Source organism: Tripterygium wilfordii, chromosome 11 (assembly GCF_013401445.1).
Source record: "Tripterygium wilfordii isolate XIE 37 chromosome 11, ASM1340144v1, whole genome shotgun sequence".
NCBI classification, from domain to species: Eukaryota; Viridiplantae; Streptophyta; class Magnoliopsida; order Celastrales; family Celastraceae; genus Tripterygium; species Tripterygium wilfordii.
Genome location: NC_052242.1, coordinates 12,185,928 through 12,204,271, shown reverse-complemented (window position 1 = coordinate 12,204,271; position 18,344 = coordinate 12,185,928). Strand labels below are relative to the sequence as shown.

The window sequence follows — 18,344 nt, the reverse complement described above, 5'->3', positions numbered from 1 at the left end:
TATCTAAAGCAATTTTTAGTTGAATAACCCATATCCAACTTTTAGTAGGCCATGACCTACATCTTCTTTTTTTAAGCAATACTCCTATTAATTTAGACGTATACCACCTTATGAATCACACGTGCATGCATTTTCCATTCACGTGCCAAGAAACCCAAAAGAAATGACTAAGTGTTTGGTGCATACTATAGCCTATAGGGGGTACCATGACCACCACCAACTGGTGCAAAACTGGGTTAGGGTTTAGGCTAAATCATTGCACATCAAAGACATTTTTCTAAGTTCTTTATTCTATATCTAGATCTGTCTGAATTTTCTTTCATCTTTACCTCCATGGGTTTCCCTTGTAACTTGTAAGTCATTTATTAACTGTTAAAAGTTGCATTAGATGTAATAGACATGCGTACCTGTTTATTTGGAGCCATATCCTGGATTAAAGAAGGAGCAAGACTCAAAGACAAGTCGGAGATTCATATCAAAATACTTGTCCTTTTGTATAGTCGCAGGTTTGATGACTTGAGTTTAGGCTCATATCGGACGTTAAAAGTGTAAATCTGTATGTGTTGTTCTTCGATTACCAAACAAAATACTACAAAAGAGCCGAGAAAAGCAAAAGGGAATATGCCCTTTGAACAGTCCGTTTCATCACTCACATATTACGTAATCGACATATCAAGGAGATAGAGAAGAGAAGGCCAACATTAATGAGGTGTCAAGTTTATCAATGGACTGTATTCAATGATCCCACCTATTTACGCATTATAGCCTTACAAATTGTACAAAACCATAAAAGAGAAGTGTTCTAAGGCAAATGCAGGTTTGTTTAATTAGCTATCTACCTGCAGTCAAGGCTTTTGAACAAGTAAAGGGTGTTTGGAATTAGTCAAAACGTGATGAGGGTGTGAGTGGAAGAGAGGAAAAGAAGAGAGAGATGGATAGAAAGAGAAGTTTTATAGATGAAGATGTTGATCAGACACTTAAAGTGGGAAAAGGCAAAGGTTTCTGGTCCTCAGAAGAAGAAGTATAGAAGGCATTGATAGAAAGATTCCAAAAATCCTACATTTGTATAGTGATTGGTTTCTCTCTTATATATCGCTTTCATCGAATAACACACTCCTTTTGTTTTCTATCACTTATTTTATACTGGAAACTCTGCACCTCTTTGCATGTATATTGCGAGACTGACAGTTCATAGAAACAAGAAACAATTAAAATATACAAATATGCAACGATATGATAGCCCTTTCTTTTCCAAATCATAAGAAGAGCATACTTTCTCTTTTGACAATATTAGCTAGGGATGGTAATAATAATCATCATCATAATAATGAGGGATCTAATTGAAAATTTTGAAGAAGAGCAAGAGTATCATTTGATGTCAGCTACTTTTTTATTTGTTGGTTTCAAGAGAGAAGCATGTTTGTATGTGTAGTCGTGTACGTCCCTTTATTAATGACTCTAATAAGAGAAACCCCTAGAGCTTCACAGCTTTTTCTCTCAAAATATAACTAAAAGGAAACCTCCCATCTAATTATATAAAGTGTGTCTCTAGCTAGCTAGGTCTAAGTCTAACTAGCTAGCATATATTGACAAACAACTGACTCATATACGACTGAACAACAAAAGCAGCAGAACAAGAGAAACAACAGAAAGATCAGGAATATATATGCCAAGAGATCTGAAATTAAACAAAAGATTAATTAAAACTGCATCATGGTTTGATAAATTCGGTCTCTAAAAAAAACCCACCTGCATTCATGGCTAATTAAAGATAAATCTTGGCACTAGAGAAGAGTAGTTATGTACAAAATTGTCGCGAACACCCACACACGCATTTTCTCAAACACTATCATCATATGACTCAAAAGAGGAATATAATTTTTTTAAAAAAAATTATAAAAGAGATAATCAAACTAACATGCTGAGGGAGGCATGAGATTCAACCCTAAATCATCCTTCTCCAACACCAAACGAGCCTTGTTAGTCTCCATACTTCCTGGACCAGTAGTAGCATACTCCGGGTGCACTCTCTTCTTGGATTGTAGTGACACCCCAAACAGCTTTGTTTTGTTGTTGTTTATGGCTTCTCCAACAATGGTCAATGAGCTCTTAGGAGTACTAGTGGGAGAGCTATTCAGTACTTGATGATGATGTGGGTGCTGAGAGTAGTAGTGAGAAAATTGTGGTTTGGTGTTATAATTAGTGGGACAATACCCAAGAATCTGGTTCAAATTAGGCTTTTGAATCATTGAATGACAAAAGTTTGTAGAAGATGGTGGTGAAGGAGGAGTAGTAGAGGTATAAGTATTGCATGGAAGCAATGAAGAAGGATAAGTATTACTAGGAGTGACGGGCTTCACATGATTCTGAACAAAATAGATGATATCATTGTAAAGCTTTCTCATGTGTGCAAGCTCGGACATTAACATATTGTTGCTCCTCCTCAGTCTCTCATTGTCCTCCGACAAAGCAGTGACCGAGTTGTCATTGTTATAGTTGGTGGGCGGAGAGTCACACCAGTTCGCCTGCTCGTCGGAGTCAGATGGAGAAATACTGAGTCGGGTTTGAAAGGGGAAGAAACTGGGTGGTGGTTGTTGGTGGTGGTGATTGATGGAGACTTGCGGTTGAGCGGTTTTTCTTCGATGGATCTCGCAAAGCAAATGCTTCTCTCCCTTCTTGAAGAATTCGTTGGCGAACTCCCATCTGTCCGGCACAATCTTTCTAAAACCCTAATTTAGTTCGGATCAAACAAACAAACAAACAAAAACCCACAAATCAGTTAAACAAATTAAAATGGGGAAAGCTAAAACCCGAGACGTTTTCAGAAAAGAAGAGATATATACGTAGGTGTTGAGCTGCCTGACGAAGCTAGAGAAGTTGTTGTGCTTGAAGTAGTTGGGGAGGAGATCGCGAGCGAACTCAGGTGGACGCCAAACGACAAAGGTGGTGTCGTCTTCGCCCCAAGAGACTACGTGGTCGGTGGCCGGATCGTCTACGAGTTGGTATGTTTTTGTGAGGAATGGCGCCGGGACTGATTTGTGCGAGTCGAGAGAGAGTATTATGCCTTCGCAGTTGTCTAGCATGAGCGCCATGGAAGAAGATCAAAGAAGCAGCACGCAAACAAGACTAGAGAGAGAGAGCGAGAGAGGGATTGTGCGAGTGAATGAATGAGTGGAGGTGCGTGGTACTATGTACTGCGCTGGTTTTTTTTATATTTGATTTTAATATATTATTATTAAGTGTTAATATTATTAAATAAATAATTAATGTATGTTTTGTTTATTTTTGTTTGAGTCTTCGGTTATGTAGTGAGAGAGGACTAAGTGTCTGTCTAGGACTGTGAAATAAGGGCCTTTCAAGACAAACCCGTGACACCTCTTTCTTTCTTTCTTTCTTTGTCTCTCTACTGACATTGATCCCGCACACACCCACTTAAAAATCTGGCACAGAAGGATGGTGCAGTCTGTCTTTGTGAATTGACGATGCACCCCCTCTTACTTCTTTAATTACGCAGAGCCTGCATTTTAGCAACATATTTTTCTAGCTTTTCTTCACATGTACATATCACATTTTAATTATGGAAACCTTCCTTGTCTACCACATAACCAAAAAAGAAAAATGTTAAGGATCCCCGAATTTTCTTATCCGAATTCCCTTTACTTACTTTTTTTTTTTTATGATTGTAAGTTTGATTAATTAATTGATTTGTTCTTGGACTTAAATCCTTTTATTTCTTATACATAGGAAGTGTAACAAATGGTATATATGGAAGAAAATGTTTAGTAAACAAATGAAAAGAAAGAAAAGAAATAAGTAAGGGGGAAAAGGACGGTGTGTGTGTGTTTTTTTTTTTTAACTTCACGTAAAACGAGTGTCTTCTTTTCAATTTGTAGTTTAGTGTTTGTACATACATCACCAACCCAAACACACACAGAGGGTCTCCAATTTGGAATCCTCCCATCATTTTCTTATCACTCTCCTCTCCTCTCCTCTCCTCTCCTCTCCTCTCTCATTAGCCGATATATAAGACATCGAACTACGTGATTGGATCCATTTATTGAAGAAACAGGACTGTTATTTGGGTGACGTCATTTCTTCTTCTTCGCTCACTTTCTTTTCCTCTTCTTCTTCTTCTTGCTCCTTTTCCCATCTCACAATGTTCCAAACTTCGATACCATATAAGACATGCGATCTCTCTCTCTCTCTCTCCCTCTTTGGCCACTACTACACCTACCTTTTACTGATTATTATTTTACTATTACTTGTAGTTCTGCTCTACATTGTCTATACTCTAATCTTTACAATGACCAGCTGGCATTATATTACTACCATTTTTAAATTAAAAAAAAAAGGTTTTATGGAAATGTTTGAAACGTCTCAAACAAAAGACCAAAAGAGACAAAAATAAAAGATAAATACAAGAGATTTTTAAGAGCTTCAAGTGTCGAAGTTTGGACAAAGATTTGCATGAGGTCCATTTGAAGGCAAAGGCAATGAGTGGTTACGGAGGGATCCTATAAAAGTGAGTAGTGGATTGATTTTGCAATGAGTGAACGACAGTGTTGAGTAGGGACAGACAACAAAGTGAAACCCATATAACCAAAATCATTACTAATTATTTCACCTAGATACTCAAACTCATTATTTTTTGATTCTCATTAATTATTCCAAAAATAAAGTAAAAAAAACTGTTATAATTCCTTTCTTTTTTCTACTATTTAAAAAACGGATTTAAAAAAAAAAACCATATCTACAATTTCCCCAACAATCTTGTTAGACAAGCCAAATGCTTCCCAAAAAGCTTGCAAAACAAGAACCCAAAAGGGGTAATTACCATTTCATGATTACTAATGGATATGTGCTTCAACATGTGTGTGTAATTACTTATATGCCTAGCAGTTTGAAATCTTACTTAAAAAAAGCATAACTTTCGGCTCAAAAGTGTCAAAGCTAAACCCTAAAAAGATTTACCATAATCCTTCACTAACAAAATCAAAGAGGTTTTAGTTTCAACTCTCACGTACAACAAATTTCTTAAAATCATTCCAATGGGTCAAAGGCCCAGTAATTATCTGGTGGATGTGGGATGGGGGACTCACAAGCCCAGAATATACCATATTACCATCTAAGGTGGGGTTCAACGTGATGGTGTCTTGAGTAGATTCCTCGTTAAAAAAAACCAAAAAAAAAGTTCTCTAGGCTTAATTACTAATTAATTGTAGTATCGATCATATCTGTTGATATATACTGGAGTCTGCAAAGCTCTTGATATTGATCCTAATGGAATTAAAATATATTGATAATTAATTTTTGAGATATGCACATTGAATCTCTTCCTTAAAAATAGAAAATTAAGGCCTAGAAAAGAAGGAAATGAAATAGAAGAAATCAAGCAAGTAGGTAGCTAGCTAGCAAGTAGAAACTTAGAGATAAGGAGCAAATAATGTCAGGTTCAAGACCCAGAATTCAATTAAAATGGGATCTGCCCTTCCTTAATTATCCTGAGAAGAAAGAACCACGAACCTTCTATTTCAACACTTTTTTTCTTACCATTCTCTCTATATGTCTCCATCTCTCTCAGTCTCTCTCTACGATTATTGATTTCAAATTAAGCTTTACCCCTTGTGCTCCCCTGCAGCTAAATTTGCAGCGACTGACACGGATACTGCAATAGTACTCATTTTCTATATGTTTGATGGTTCTGCATATGTGTACGTATAATACATATATATATATATATGTGTATGTATGTATGTAGGCATTCTCGTGATTCATATTTTGTTTTTATCGTTGATAACATGGCATAAATTGCCACCACTCTATTCCCTTATTCATGTTACATGCTTATTTATGGGAAAAATACTTCTTTCAACTCTTCCCCCAACGTTTTTCTGACCGTTGCACTTAGCACCGGTCTCCCAACCGGTGCACCAAACTAATACATTATGAATATAAATTGCTCTCTCTCATGAATCTGTCATTCAAGATTTGTAGAAAATATTAAGTGTGATCTCTTTAGTCTATAAGCTTCATTAACTTCGTTGTTCATTAACGGATAACATCCAACTATAAATTAATGGTTGAAAAACTAGGTGGGTCCAGGACGCATTCAGTGGGACCTAAAAATCGTTGATCATGTAGATGGGCAAGTTTATGAATAAGTAGCAAAAGCATGAATAGTAGTATTGCAAAGCATGTTATTTTCATGAAGCATTTTTGTTTCTACAGTAGATAGAAAGACCTAGCCAGCTATCGAACCAGGAGGTCCAGGACATGCATGTCTGAGTCTGAGTGAGAGAGATAGAAAGAGAGAGAGAGGGCCCACATATTGAAAATCTAGAAAAACAAAAGGCTGGTCCTCTCTCTCTCTCTCACTCACTCACTCTCTCACATACACCCAAAAACATAAAAATTTGTCAGAAACTTGGACAGACATCCTAAGCGAGAGCCCAGCACCTACGTCCATCACTACCAAAATGACCCAAACACACACAAACCTCCACACATTGAATGGCCAGGAAGATTCTATTCTAATATTTTTTTGTTCTTAAACGCAGCGTGAAAAAAAACACTAAAAACTGAACCCCACAACCTCCTCTCTCTCTCACATGACCACCGCCGATTCCCTTTTCAAATAAACTAACTAATTAATTAATAACTAAACAATGTATTATGAGAATTTCAAGGAGAGACAACTTAAAACACAGAGCGAATACTGTTAAACTAATTAATTAATCAATTTATTTATTTTTTATATATATTTTTTTGATTAAATAGAGAAGGAAAAAAAAAGAAGAATCAAAAGCTGTAGTATAGACGACAAGCTGCAAGGTTCTTTCCTCTGTCTCTTCTCTTACGATCTCTTTTGTCTGTTTCACTGATTCCTCTTTGAACAAAGCCAACTTATGCATGCCAAGCCAGTAGCCAGCTTGTTAATTTATTAGTATATCTTCAAACATATTATTATTTCTATAAAAGAAGCATCTCCCAGTCCCAGTGAATGATGGATATGATATTATACACATGCACAGTCTAGTATTTGGCACTATTACTAGAGCCTAGAGAACATATTAATCAATATACAAAATGGTCTGAACAGTGTGAAGAGAGTAGAGTGATATATGGGTCACGAGGGCGCACGAGGAAATGGCACTCTGATATTAATACACCGGACAAGATACTCGTTTGTCTTTCTTCTGGACTTATTACATTACCTACAAGAATTAAGAGCCACTCTTAATTTGTCATTGTATAATATATTATGTGAAATTGGCAACTCTACCCCTCCATTTTGTGAATATACATATACATATATACACACACACAAGAGGTCGTGGATCATGCTATCTATAGATTTGGAACATTAATTTATATTCGGTAGACATAATTTGACAAAGAGAGCATAATGTAGGATGTGGATGCAAAAATTTGCACAACCTACGCATCAACAGTTGGGGTCTAGGTTGTGGTGTAGACAGTGAACTTCGGAATCTACAGAAGCAAAAGGGAGGGAGGCCGTTTGTGACACGGGGGCACTTCGACGCTCAAGTTAATAAATTTTTAAGAGTAAATCAAGAGTGTAGAGTTTCTTAGTTTAGAGGGAGTTAAGACGGAGCAATCTTTTTATAATAATTGTGGTATGTTTGTTGAGATTGTCAACATGCAAGATTTCTCCATTGTTGGGACTGTTGGGATCCTTGATCTTGACATTGGGATTTTTTCCCTTATTGACATCGGAAGAACTTAATCATGAGGAGGAATTAGTACGTACATTAACCAGTGAAGTACTCTACTTTGTGTAAAAATGGAGTGTTCTATATATACATGTTTGCATAAGCAAGTTTTGTACCCCTGAAAGGACATCAGAAAGTGGCTTCCTTGAAAATTAATCTCTTTCAAATTTAAGTAGAACCAATTACAAGATGTTTAATTCTTTCTATTTATCATAGAATAATTAGAGAGTGGCTAGCTAGCTTTGCATGCATGCATGGCCTGTTACACCTTATCACTAAAAGAAAGCCCATTTTAACATACTTTAGAGAGAGTCTCAGTCTCTCATGCATTAAAAGGAGAGACCAACAACAACAAATGTCTTTCCTTCCATTATCTAATATTCTTCTTCTTTTCTATCCCCCTTTTATTTCTTCCTTTCCGACTCTCTTTCTTAAAGACATCCCTTCAAACTTCTACGTGAAAAAGACTCATGTGATTATATCTATATGCTACTATAAGTTTAATTTGTTGTATTTGAAAGAATATCTAGCTTCTTTAGTATATTCTACACAACATAGATGATATGATGATCAAGTTGATTTGATATAGGACGCATAAATCCCACTAATGACATGCCTTTTAATGTAGGTACTATTAATCATCAGACAGTCCAGGTTTAATTAAAAAAGATGGTCCAACGTTCAGATTTATATAGTACAGAAAACATGATTAACAACGATGCTAATGACCTAATTAAAAGACATGATTATTAGCAAGTCCACGAATGTCAAAAAAGAAACAGATCGAAGGAGAATGGTGGTTGCAGGGGGTATGTATTGTAGATTTGGAATAGGGAAGGGAACATAAGGCTGTTGGATCACATGCACATCACATTCTTTAAATTTTTATTGGTCTCTCTTCTTTTAATACACTGTGGTTGATCATGAACGTTAAAGAAACCAAGCCAAAAAAGAAAGAAAAGAAAAGAAAAGAAAAAGGTATTAAAAAATCGAAAGGTCCCACAATTCAAGGGTGCTGCTGCTGCTGCTGCTACTTCTACTAATACACTCCTCAATCCAAGGGATTCCCTTGTTGATTATCAAAGCCCCTTTTGGGTCCCTCCATATCATCATTTCATGCACATATAGATACACACACAGATATATATATATATATAGACACATGAAGACTCACCTTTTAAGTCCATTACTTGCAAAGCAAGGCCTTAAAGTGTGCAATTTTTCTTCTTCTTCTTTTTTTTCCAATAATTCAAACTACATATATGAAAATGGAAACTCTTCACCCTCTCGTTGGCATTCGGTGTAAATCATATATAGTAATATGTAGTTATAGATTGATCAGTTTATAATCAATTTGTCATTTTCTAGGGAAATGCATTAAATCATTTACGTGGGACTCTTCTTTCAATTAAATCATTATATATAAATTCAAAATCTTGTTTTGAAAATGGAAATAGTATTGATAATGATATAGATATTATTGCCAACTAATAACCCACTCAAGGAAAACCTTTTGTAAGGCAAGTGGTTCAATCATGTCTAGCAAAAAAGCTTACAAGTGATTTGGTGTAGATCACTCAACCAGCGCACAAAAAATATTGCTGGTCCCTTTCATTTGTTGATAATTAATTAATCGCTCATAGGCTTAATATATGCACATATAAATTAAGTATCAAATTAATCTCAATCAATTCTTGAACATATAGAAGTAATTAGCTATTAAATAATTTGAATTTCCCTGATTTTTTTTCTCACTTAAATGAATAAATCATGTCGATCATGGGAAAGCACAAAATGATAAAAAGACATTAGAGAGTGGAGCTGAAAAAGTGTATATGTACACCATCAAACACATACACACATATATATGAGAGGACATTCCTTCCAACCATATGTTTGAAGCACATGGTGTCCTTTTTTTTTTTTTCTGCAAGAACTGTAATTCTATTCTCTTTTTTCATAAAGAAAAGAAAGAGAAACAATAAGACAAAATGAATTATTTCCTGCACTTCTTCTTTCCCGTGGAGTGAATAGGTTAATTTGTAAAGTGTAATCTTCCATCTCCCATCTCTATATTCCTTACCTGGTGCTTGTCATAAAACAAACCCTAACAAATTCTTCTTCAAAATTTGTCCAACTCATGTGGTCAAAGCAAACAAGCAAAGCCCTCTATAACTATACGTGGGATCTACTTTTAAGCCTAGAATTTGACTGCTAAAAGCTACTTAATTATAACTGTGCATTTCCTTATAAACAAATGGGCATGCAATGCACTTCTATATGAAAATTTCAAATATACATGTGACTGTATAATTATCCTATAGGTTTATCATTAGGGTGGAGTCTAGTGAGCTGTGCTTTCGGTGAATTCCCTCGTCACAACAAAAAAATATAATTAACCCAATAATTAATTTAATTAGTATGAGTTGATAAAGCATCATTTCATGCATATGGTACGTACGTAATAAAAATATCGTGCCATGTAAACGGGGAACACTATTCAAAATGGCTAACTAGGCCGTGGACATCACAAGATGCACGCATGTGTGTGTGTATATATATATATATATATATATATATATAGGTTGAGAGTTCAAAAATGGAATGACTTTGAGTGGCATTCATGTAACCAAGAATATGTATGTGGAGTATATTTGTCATGGTACAAAATCTGATAAAGAGATACGAAGTGGAGGTAAACCCCACTAAGGAGAGACAGAAAGAAGGCAGAAAAGAAGAGTAAAAAACAGCTTCATAGGGAATAAGGAGCTGAGAATCGGATATGATTGAACTCAACTCAAGTAAAGTCACTCATATATTCTTCCTCAGATTTGGTCACTACTTTCTTTCCTCTCTCTTTTTTTTTTTCGATTTTCTTTAAAATTTAAGTCAATATATATACATATAGATACATATGTTTCTTTAGCTAAGGTTGTTTTCTATTATTGTTTGAGATAAAACCATAAAGAGAGAAAAAAAAAAGAAAAAGAAAAGAGAGAAGGGCATTGACAAGACATAGATATCGGCTGGGGTATGCGGTGGAAGTGGAAGTTGAGGTGGAATTAATAATTAATAATAATAAAAGTAATATAACCAATAATAGAATGAGAGAGAGAGAGCAGATAGTTATAATCATGGAAGAAGCATATTCACTTTCCTCTTTGTCATCACTTTCCAAGGCATGATTAGAACAAAAGTTCTTCAATCTTCTCTCCATCCCCTTTAAAGTTTTAAAAACACACACAAAAACTTCCATTCCCTCTTCACTACAGGCTCCCCCGCTTTCTTTTCCTTTTTCTATTCTTTTATATGATACCCTTTTTTTGTATGTAGTATAATAGAACCAACAATGGAAAGCCCTTGCTTCCCACTGCTTCTACGTGACTCAATAATAATTATCATACCAATATATATATATATATATGTTATATGTTATATATATATTAACCCTATGTTTGCTGTTAGTTTCTTGAATTACATTTAAATTAAGAAGAATCTATTAGCAAGTAATATATATTATATCCTCAATAATACAATGCATAATTAATGTAGAAACCAAGGATATGTAACCTTAATTTTGTCACTTTGCAACAACTGTACCATTATCTTTTACCAGGGAAAAAAAGGGCAAGAAACTAGGTTTCAAAGGATCAATTATTATTGGAGATCTTTTAATTATTATGGGAGCCCTCTGATTGCTCTACTGCCCTCTGATTGCTCTACTTTATTAAAATTGTGTGGGACTTTTTTTTTCCTGGTTAATATGAAATAGTCGCTGATATCATTATTATCATATTACCTAATGATTTTCCCAAAATCCCCCAAAAAAGGTATATCATCTACTTGTGCTTACATGAAAATCAGAGAGTTAAAAGTTGGGCTTTGTTATTGGGTTATAAACGTTCATATGCTCAAATTCTATAATCCTAAAACAGGTGAAATATAATTTATTGAGAATCACGAGTAGCTCAGATGACACTCATGTGTGTGGTATCTCATAGAGGTTTCGAGTTCGAGCCTCCCCATCGCCCTTCCCCAGTATTCAAATATATATATATAATTCATTGGGCTCAAATGAAGACAAGGAATTCGTTAATTATCCATGATGCGCATCATCATACTTGGGCCTGAATAATTATATTGTTTGGGCTGAACTGGCCCGCAATAAAACCCAATCAAGTAACGTTACAGCCCAACCTCTTAAGATGGTGGTGTAGCCGTGTAGGTGCTGTGATGGGCTGAACGGTCCCGTTAACAAGCGCCCGGCTATTGTCACATTCACGTGTGTAGCCAGAGCAAACTGCTTCGGAATGTAAAATTTTCAAAACTTTACAGACCCCAAAAAACAATAAAGAAAGGGAGCATTCAATTTTGATTTCCATAAATTTTTACAATAAAAAATTATAACAATTGTTTATATTTGCTTAATTCAAAAAATATGACAATAATGTTGTTAAATTCAACACCCCAATACCCGAGCTACGAGTTGAAGTTGAAATGATGATATGTATTACCTTGGTATTCATAAATTTTTACAATAAAAAATTATAACAATTGTTTATATTTGCTTGATTCAAAAAATATGACAATAATGTTGTTAACAGTGACGAATCCAGGAATTTTGATCAATGGGGCACAAAAGTGGTGTAGGGGTCAAGGGACACTGCCCTCGAAATTTTTTTTTTGGGTTTTTATATAATGGATTTATAAATATAGACCAACAAAAAATACATTTAATAATTCAAAACAATAAAAAATACATTATAATTTTTCGCAATTGTTCTCCATGAGTTTTCATATTTTGAAAATGTGATATTACAACATCAGCAATAGTTGGAAGCAATTCTTTTTCGATATAACATACACGACATACAAGATAATCATTCAAAAATTGATCACTAATTCAATTGCAAGGTAAAAGGCAGTTGAGCTTGACAATGTAAATGGCACACAATAGAGTTGGGTTAGAGACAATGTCTTGAAAGCCAGACTGGACGAGCCAGTTAGACTGATCCAAACGGTAACCGTGCATGCATCCAATCAGTACACGTGAAATCGAGGAAGTTTGGAACCAGCGATTTTTAATGAAAACAGGCCAGTTTGCACGAACCGATTGGCCTTTGAATAAATGAATAAAATAATGTTTTTGGTTAAAATAGAACTGATGACCTTTACTGAAAATGTAAAGATCCTTATCAACTAGGCTACGAGACATTTTTTGTTTAGAAAATGAAGTGAATTCAATATAATATATTCAATTATGACCTCTACCTTATTGAAAAATATAATATAATATATTTATTGTGTCAAATTAAAAACATGATATATTTAATAAAGACATTAATTGAATCATCACTAATTAGATTAAATGTGAATTTTTTAAAAAAACTTCTTATTTATGGGTTTTGAACCCATATTCTCTCATTCATAACACCAATGTTTTAACCAATTACGCTATAATAATTTATTTGTTTAAAGGAAGACATTAATTCTATGTATCAAAATTTGTATTATTACATTTATTCAAACATTTCTAATATTGTGAATATTATAAAGTATGAAAATTTTATAATTATTATTTATATTTAAATAAATGTATATTTCATAATTAATTATATTGAACCCGGTTTGAACCCCGGTTGGACCTTTCAATCTTGAACCAATAAATTTTTCAGTTTGATGACCGATCCGATTTTCAAAACCTTGGTTAGAGATTGAAGGGTTTGGGCAAACGGGCTTGACAATGTGAAGGGAACACAATAGTGTGTTTAGGGGCTGTGACTTGGGAAGATTTGGTCGGAGTTACTTAGTGGGCTTTGCTGAACTGAGGGCCTTATTTATTTTTATTGGGGGCCTATTTATCAAATCGTCAAAAACACATGTATACTTAGTGAAAGTTTTTGAGAGTCACTAGGGGCTTGTGCCACCGGTCTGCAAAACACAGGTCCTTCTCTGGTTGTTCAATTCAACACCCAATACTTGAGCTACTAGTTGGAGTAGAAATGATGATATGTATTACCCAAAATCCCCCAGAAAAGGTATATCATCTATTTGTGCTTACATGAAAGTCAAGAGAGTTAAAAGTTGGGCTTTGTTATTGGGTTATAAACGTTCATATGCTCAAATTCTATAATTCTAAAACAGCTCAAATATAATTAATTAGGAATCACGAGTAGCTCAGATTACACTAATCAGTGTGGTATCTCATAGATGTTTCGAGTTCGACCTCCTCCATCCCCTTCCCCAGTATTCAAATAAATAAATAAATAAATAAATAAATAAATATATATATATATATATATATATAATTCATTGGGCTCAAATGAAGACAAAGAATTCGTTAATGATCCATGATGATTGATGCGCATCATCATACTTGGGCCTGAATAATTACATTGTTTGGGCTGAACTGGCCAGCAATACAACCCAATCAAGTAACGTTACAGCCCAACCTCTTAAGATGGTGGTGTAGCCGTGTAGGTGCTGTGATGGGCTGAACAGTCCCGTTAAGTCGTTAACAAGTGCTCGGCTGTTGCCACACTCACGTGTGTAGCAAAATGCTTTGGGACGTAAAATTTTCAAAACTTTTACAGGCCCCCCAAAAAAAAAAAAGAAAGGAGCATCCAATTTTGATTTCCATAAATCTTTACAATAAAAAATATAACAATTGTTTATATTTGCTTAATTCAAAAACTATGACAATAATGTTTTTAAATTTAACACCCGAGCCACTAGTTAGAATGATAAGAATAATGTGTATTATCCCAGTGAACATGGTTCTGAATCCCCCTCCCCCATCTAAAAAATTAAAAATTCTACACACAAATACCCTAAACCCCAAACACATACCAAAAACCCTAAAATACTCAAAACCCGAAACACTAAAATCCTTAAAACCCAAATTATAAATCCCAAACCCTAAATAATGTTGTCAAATTCAACACCTGACACCCGAAACCCTCAAGTCTAAAAACTCTAAACACGAAAAACCCTAAAACCCCAACCGTTAAAAGACAAAAAGCCTAAACCCAAACCAATAAACCATAAAAGCCTAAACCCAACCCCAACTCAAAACCCCAAAACCAAAGCCCCAACCCTAAACCCTAAATTCCCAAACCCTAAACCCCAACCTCAAACCCTAAACCATTAACCCTATACTTTAAACCCTAAATAATGTTGTTAAATTCTTGACCCCTAAACTCGAAACCCTAAAAACCTTAAAACCCTAATGTTATTAAATTCTACACCGCAAACACTAAACCAAAACCCTAAACCCTAATGTTGTAAAATTCTACACCCAACACCCGAGCCACTAGTTAGAGTGGTAATGATGGTGTATATCACCTTTGTCATCAGGGCTCAAATCCACCTCCCCAGTTTCCCAAAAGAAATTATACACCCCATAACCCTTAAAACCCTGAACCCCAAACACAAACCCAAATCCAAAGACCCTTTAAACACAAATCCTAAATCCTAAACGATAAACCTCGAATTGTAAACCCTAAACCCCAACTTCAAAGCCTAAATTCCTAAACCCTTATCCCTAAACCCGAAAATCCCCAAACTGCAAACCCTAAACACAAAATCCTAAATAAAGTTGTAAATTCTACACTCCAAACTCTATCCTAAAACCCTAAATCATAAACCCTAATGTTAAATTCTACACGCCAAACTCCATCCTAAAACCCTAAATCATAAACCCTAATGTTAAATTCTACACGCCAAACCCTAAACCCATAACACAACAAAAATCCTAAGTACCCTAAACCCCAAACCCAAACTAAAACCCCTAAAACTCAAATTTTGAATTCCAAACCCTAAACCACAAATCGTATAAGTTTGAATATTCGATACTCGGGTCGTTAAGTCTGTGCATACAAAAATTTCTCTCCTGACAACGGGTAACTTGGGTCGAAGCCCAACTTGTGGCCACAATGTTATTGCTCACAGTATGAATCGAACTCAGGATTTTTCGAGTTCATACGACTTTTTCAAAAGAGATTCACCACTAGATTTTCACCAAAGTGGTTTATGTATTGTTAGTACGTTCCGCAAATTATTTAACATTTAATTATCATTGATTAACCTATTTTTTACCATTGATTATTGTTTTATATATGTATATATATATTTTGGAACATGACAACACCTATTCTTATTCATGTCCCAAATAATGTGCACAGATTTGGATGGCTTGTCGTTGAAGGCAACAATACCAAAAAAAAAAAAAATAATAGACGCTTCACCGTAACCGAAATAATGCTTTACACGTGGTATCTGCCGCCTACAGACTAACGAGTCAAATGAGTTGTCGTTTTGATCGGGTTTTTTTTAGTCCAACGATATTTATTTTTTCTCTCAAACAACAATTAATTGAATAAGAAATATACATAAAAAAAAGCCTTATATATTCTATGTCTCTCTTGTAATAAATTTAATTTAATTTTTTTTTAAATTTAAATAACCCATTTTTATTACAACAGGGTCTGCTACTCTGCTATTAAAACTAATTGTAGATCAAAAGTCTCATAATTACAAACCAACAAAGTCTCATAATTACATTAAATAATTAACAGCTGATGAACAACTCTTGTTTCTGACTTTTAGCATCCAGAATAAATGAAAACAATACATAAACAAGTGTGCAGAATTCACGTGTTTGGCACATGGTGATGTCAAAAACCGTGTTCTCCACTTCTTTGCCCTCTGTGCTGTCTCTCACTATCTTCACTTTCCATAAAAGATAAAAGGAATAAATAAACAAATTTAATAAACGTTTTGGACAAAAGAATCCTTCCCATGTGATCCCATCACCATCAATCAAACGTGCAAGACTTCTTCAATGAGATTGGGACATTCAGCTTCTTTGGATCGAAAGTTACATCGCATTCGATGTTCTTGTAGAACTTTGGCTTTACCAATTTGCCCAGAACGTTAGCTCGCGATCTGATTGTGAAGCTCAGCTTCAGAGGAACTGGCAATGTGGTTGTGCCCGTTGAACTGCTGATGCTCGCTCCGCCTCCGTACATTGGGATATTATTACCCATCACTGATATACTCACCAATCTCTGGCTACTCCTTGATTGATGGAACTTCTTCACCTGCAATACCCAATTCAACAAATCGTAAATTGAAATCGACAATTTATTTTTTTTTAATTATTTTCAAAATCTAAGATAGTTACAAGAGGCTTACAGCTCCAGAGGCTATGGTGAGATCGGAAAACAATAGATCTACTGGGGTTGATGTTACACGGACTCCAAAAAATGTACCAGTGTTTCGATAGATCAGTTTCACTGTGGAGTTCACAGAGATCATATCAGTGGCCACTCCTGTAGAATCTGACCCAGCTTGAATATTGAATCGCTCAAATGTCATGCTCTGCATAAAATCAAAATAGACCCATTTCATAATTTCGCACAAAACTTGATAATAATTGCGAAGAATGATCGAGTCCAAACAAACCTTCATTGTGATCTCGGGCTTCTGGGATTTACTGGCGCCCCAGAGAATCAGTGAAAACATGGAGAAAAGAATAAAGAATCCAACAACAAAAGCGGGGAAATAGCATCTCCGAGGGATACCCTTTTGACGCTCTTGGTCTTCAAGGAGTCCTTCTTCTTCAATAACGTCAATTTCCTTCCATTGCTTCTGTCCCTTCCTCTGCCCGCCCCGAGAGGATCCGTCATTGGGCGTGACTTTACGGGATCCGGGTTTCAGAGACCCGGAGAATCGGCTAGAAGATGACTCCCGAGAGTGGCGGCCCACGGAGGAGTGAGAGTGGGGAGGTGAGCCCATTGGGCTGAGAACAGGAGTGGAGTGAAACGACGTCGCCGTCTTCTCTCCATCGTGAGAATCACGTGATGGGCTCTGCACGTAGTACACTGGACGGCGAGGAGATCTGGTAGGGGACGATGGGGCGAGACTGGTCACTTCCGAGTCTGTCTTTGCGTGCATCGCGGATTCACTCCCTTAACAAACTCTGAATTCGCTCGATCAACCAATATCTTAATAGTGTCAGGCGTGGAATGTCCGAGCCAGTGGTTGTGTTTTGCTTGCGACTTCCCAATACATAAAAAAAGAAGGTGGTGTTAAAATGTGTATGTTTTGGTCGGGGAGAGGAAGCAGCGAGGAAGTAAATAACATAAGGCGACACCCACATCACAGTTGGCACCGTCACCGAACACACTAATCTATTAATTTTTCTGTGATTGTTAATAAAAAAAAGGTAGATCAGTCGGTGCTTTGATTAGGATGTTAGTCTTGTAGACCTCATCTAATGAGTAATGACTGATGTGGGTTTAATGGGCTCGGAATTGTGACACACTCAAAGTTCTCATGTGGGCTTTCAAAAAATCAAAGTCAAATGGGCTCAGGCCCCTTTGGGGTTAGTAATTTACCAAACATACACAGACAACAACATATATCGTGTACAAAACCACAATCTTTAGTTTCTGGTAAACTGGAAGTTGTCACATCATATTATTTAACAGTTTACATTATTTCGAAAACAAGAAGCCTTATTTGAGACATCTGAAATGTCATCACGTGACTTGCACGTTGCAACACAAATATTTTTTGAAAAAGTTAACAAATTAAAATACGTTTAAC

At 35.6% G+C, this 18,344-nt stretch overlaps 2 protein-coding genes across 2 annotated transcripts; both read right to left on the bottom strand.

Annotated features, from left to right (window-relative positions):
• Nucleotides 1-1,726: 1,726 nt before the first annotated feature.
• LOC120009788 (heat stress transcription factor B-4-like) lies at nucleotides 1,727-3,166 on the bottom strand. The gene is made up of 2 exons (XM_038860491.1): nucleotides 2,844-3,166; nucleotides 1,727-2,729 (listed from the first exon to the last, which is right to left on the bottom strand). Exons 1-2 carry the CDS (start codon nucleotides 3,090-3,092, stop codon nucleotides 1,914-1,916), a joined length of 1,065 nt encoding a protein of 354 aa, XP_038716419.1. The 5' UTR covers nucleotides 3,093-3,166; the 3' UTR covers nucleotides 1,727-1,913.
• Nucleotides 3,167-16,243: 13,077 nt separating this feature from the next.
• LOC120009967 lies at nucleotides 16,244-17,888 on the bottom strand. Its single transcript, XM_038860705.1, has 3 exons — nucleotides 17,199-17,888; nucleotides 16,929-17,114; nucleotides 16,244-16,834 (listed from the first exon to the last, which is right to left on the bottom strand). The coding sequence occupies exons 1-3, from the start codon at nucleotides 17,688-17,690 to the stop codon at nucleotides 16,550-16,552; spliced, it is 963 nt and encodes a 320-aa protein (XP_038716633.1). The 5' UTR covers nucleotides 17,691-17,888; the 3' UTR covers nucleotides 16,244-16,549.
• Nucleotides 17,889-18,344: the final 456 nt, after the last annotated feature.

What these genes read in the sequence shown, in the direction of transcription:
- LOC120009788 (XM_038860491.1), bottom strand. Translation starts at nt 3,092, where the DNA reads ATGGCGCTCATGCTAGACAACTGCGAAGGCATAATACTCTCTCTCGAC. An exon ending in TCAGGCAGCTCAACACCTAC is followed by an intron (nt 2,730 to 2,843) that starts GTATATATCTCT and finishes GAACTAAATTAG; the next exon opens with GGTTTTAGAAAGATTGTGCC.
- LOC120009967 (XM_038860705.1), bottom strand. Translation starts at nt 17,690, where the DNA reads ATGCACGCAAAGACAGACTCGGAAGTGACCAGTCTCGCCCCATCGTCC. An exon ending in AGCCCGAGATCACAATGAAG is followed by an intron (nt 17,115 to 17,198) that starts GTTTGTTTGGAC and finishes GATTTTATGCAG; the next exon opens with AGCATGACATTTGAGCGATT. An exon ending in TCACCATAGCCTCTGGAGCT is followed by an intron (nt 16,835 to 16,928) that starts GTAAGCCTCTTG and finishes TGGGTATTGCAG; the next exon opens with GTGAAGAAGTTCCATCAATC.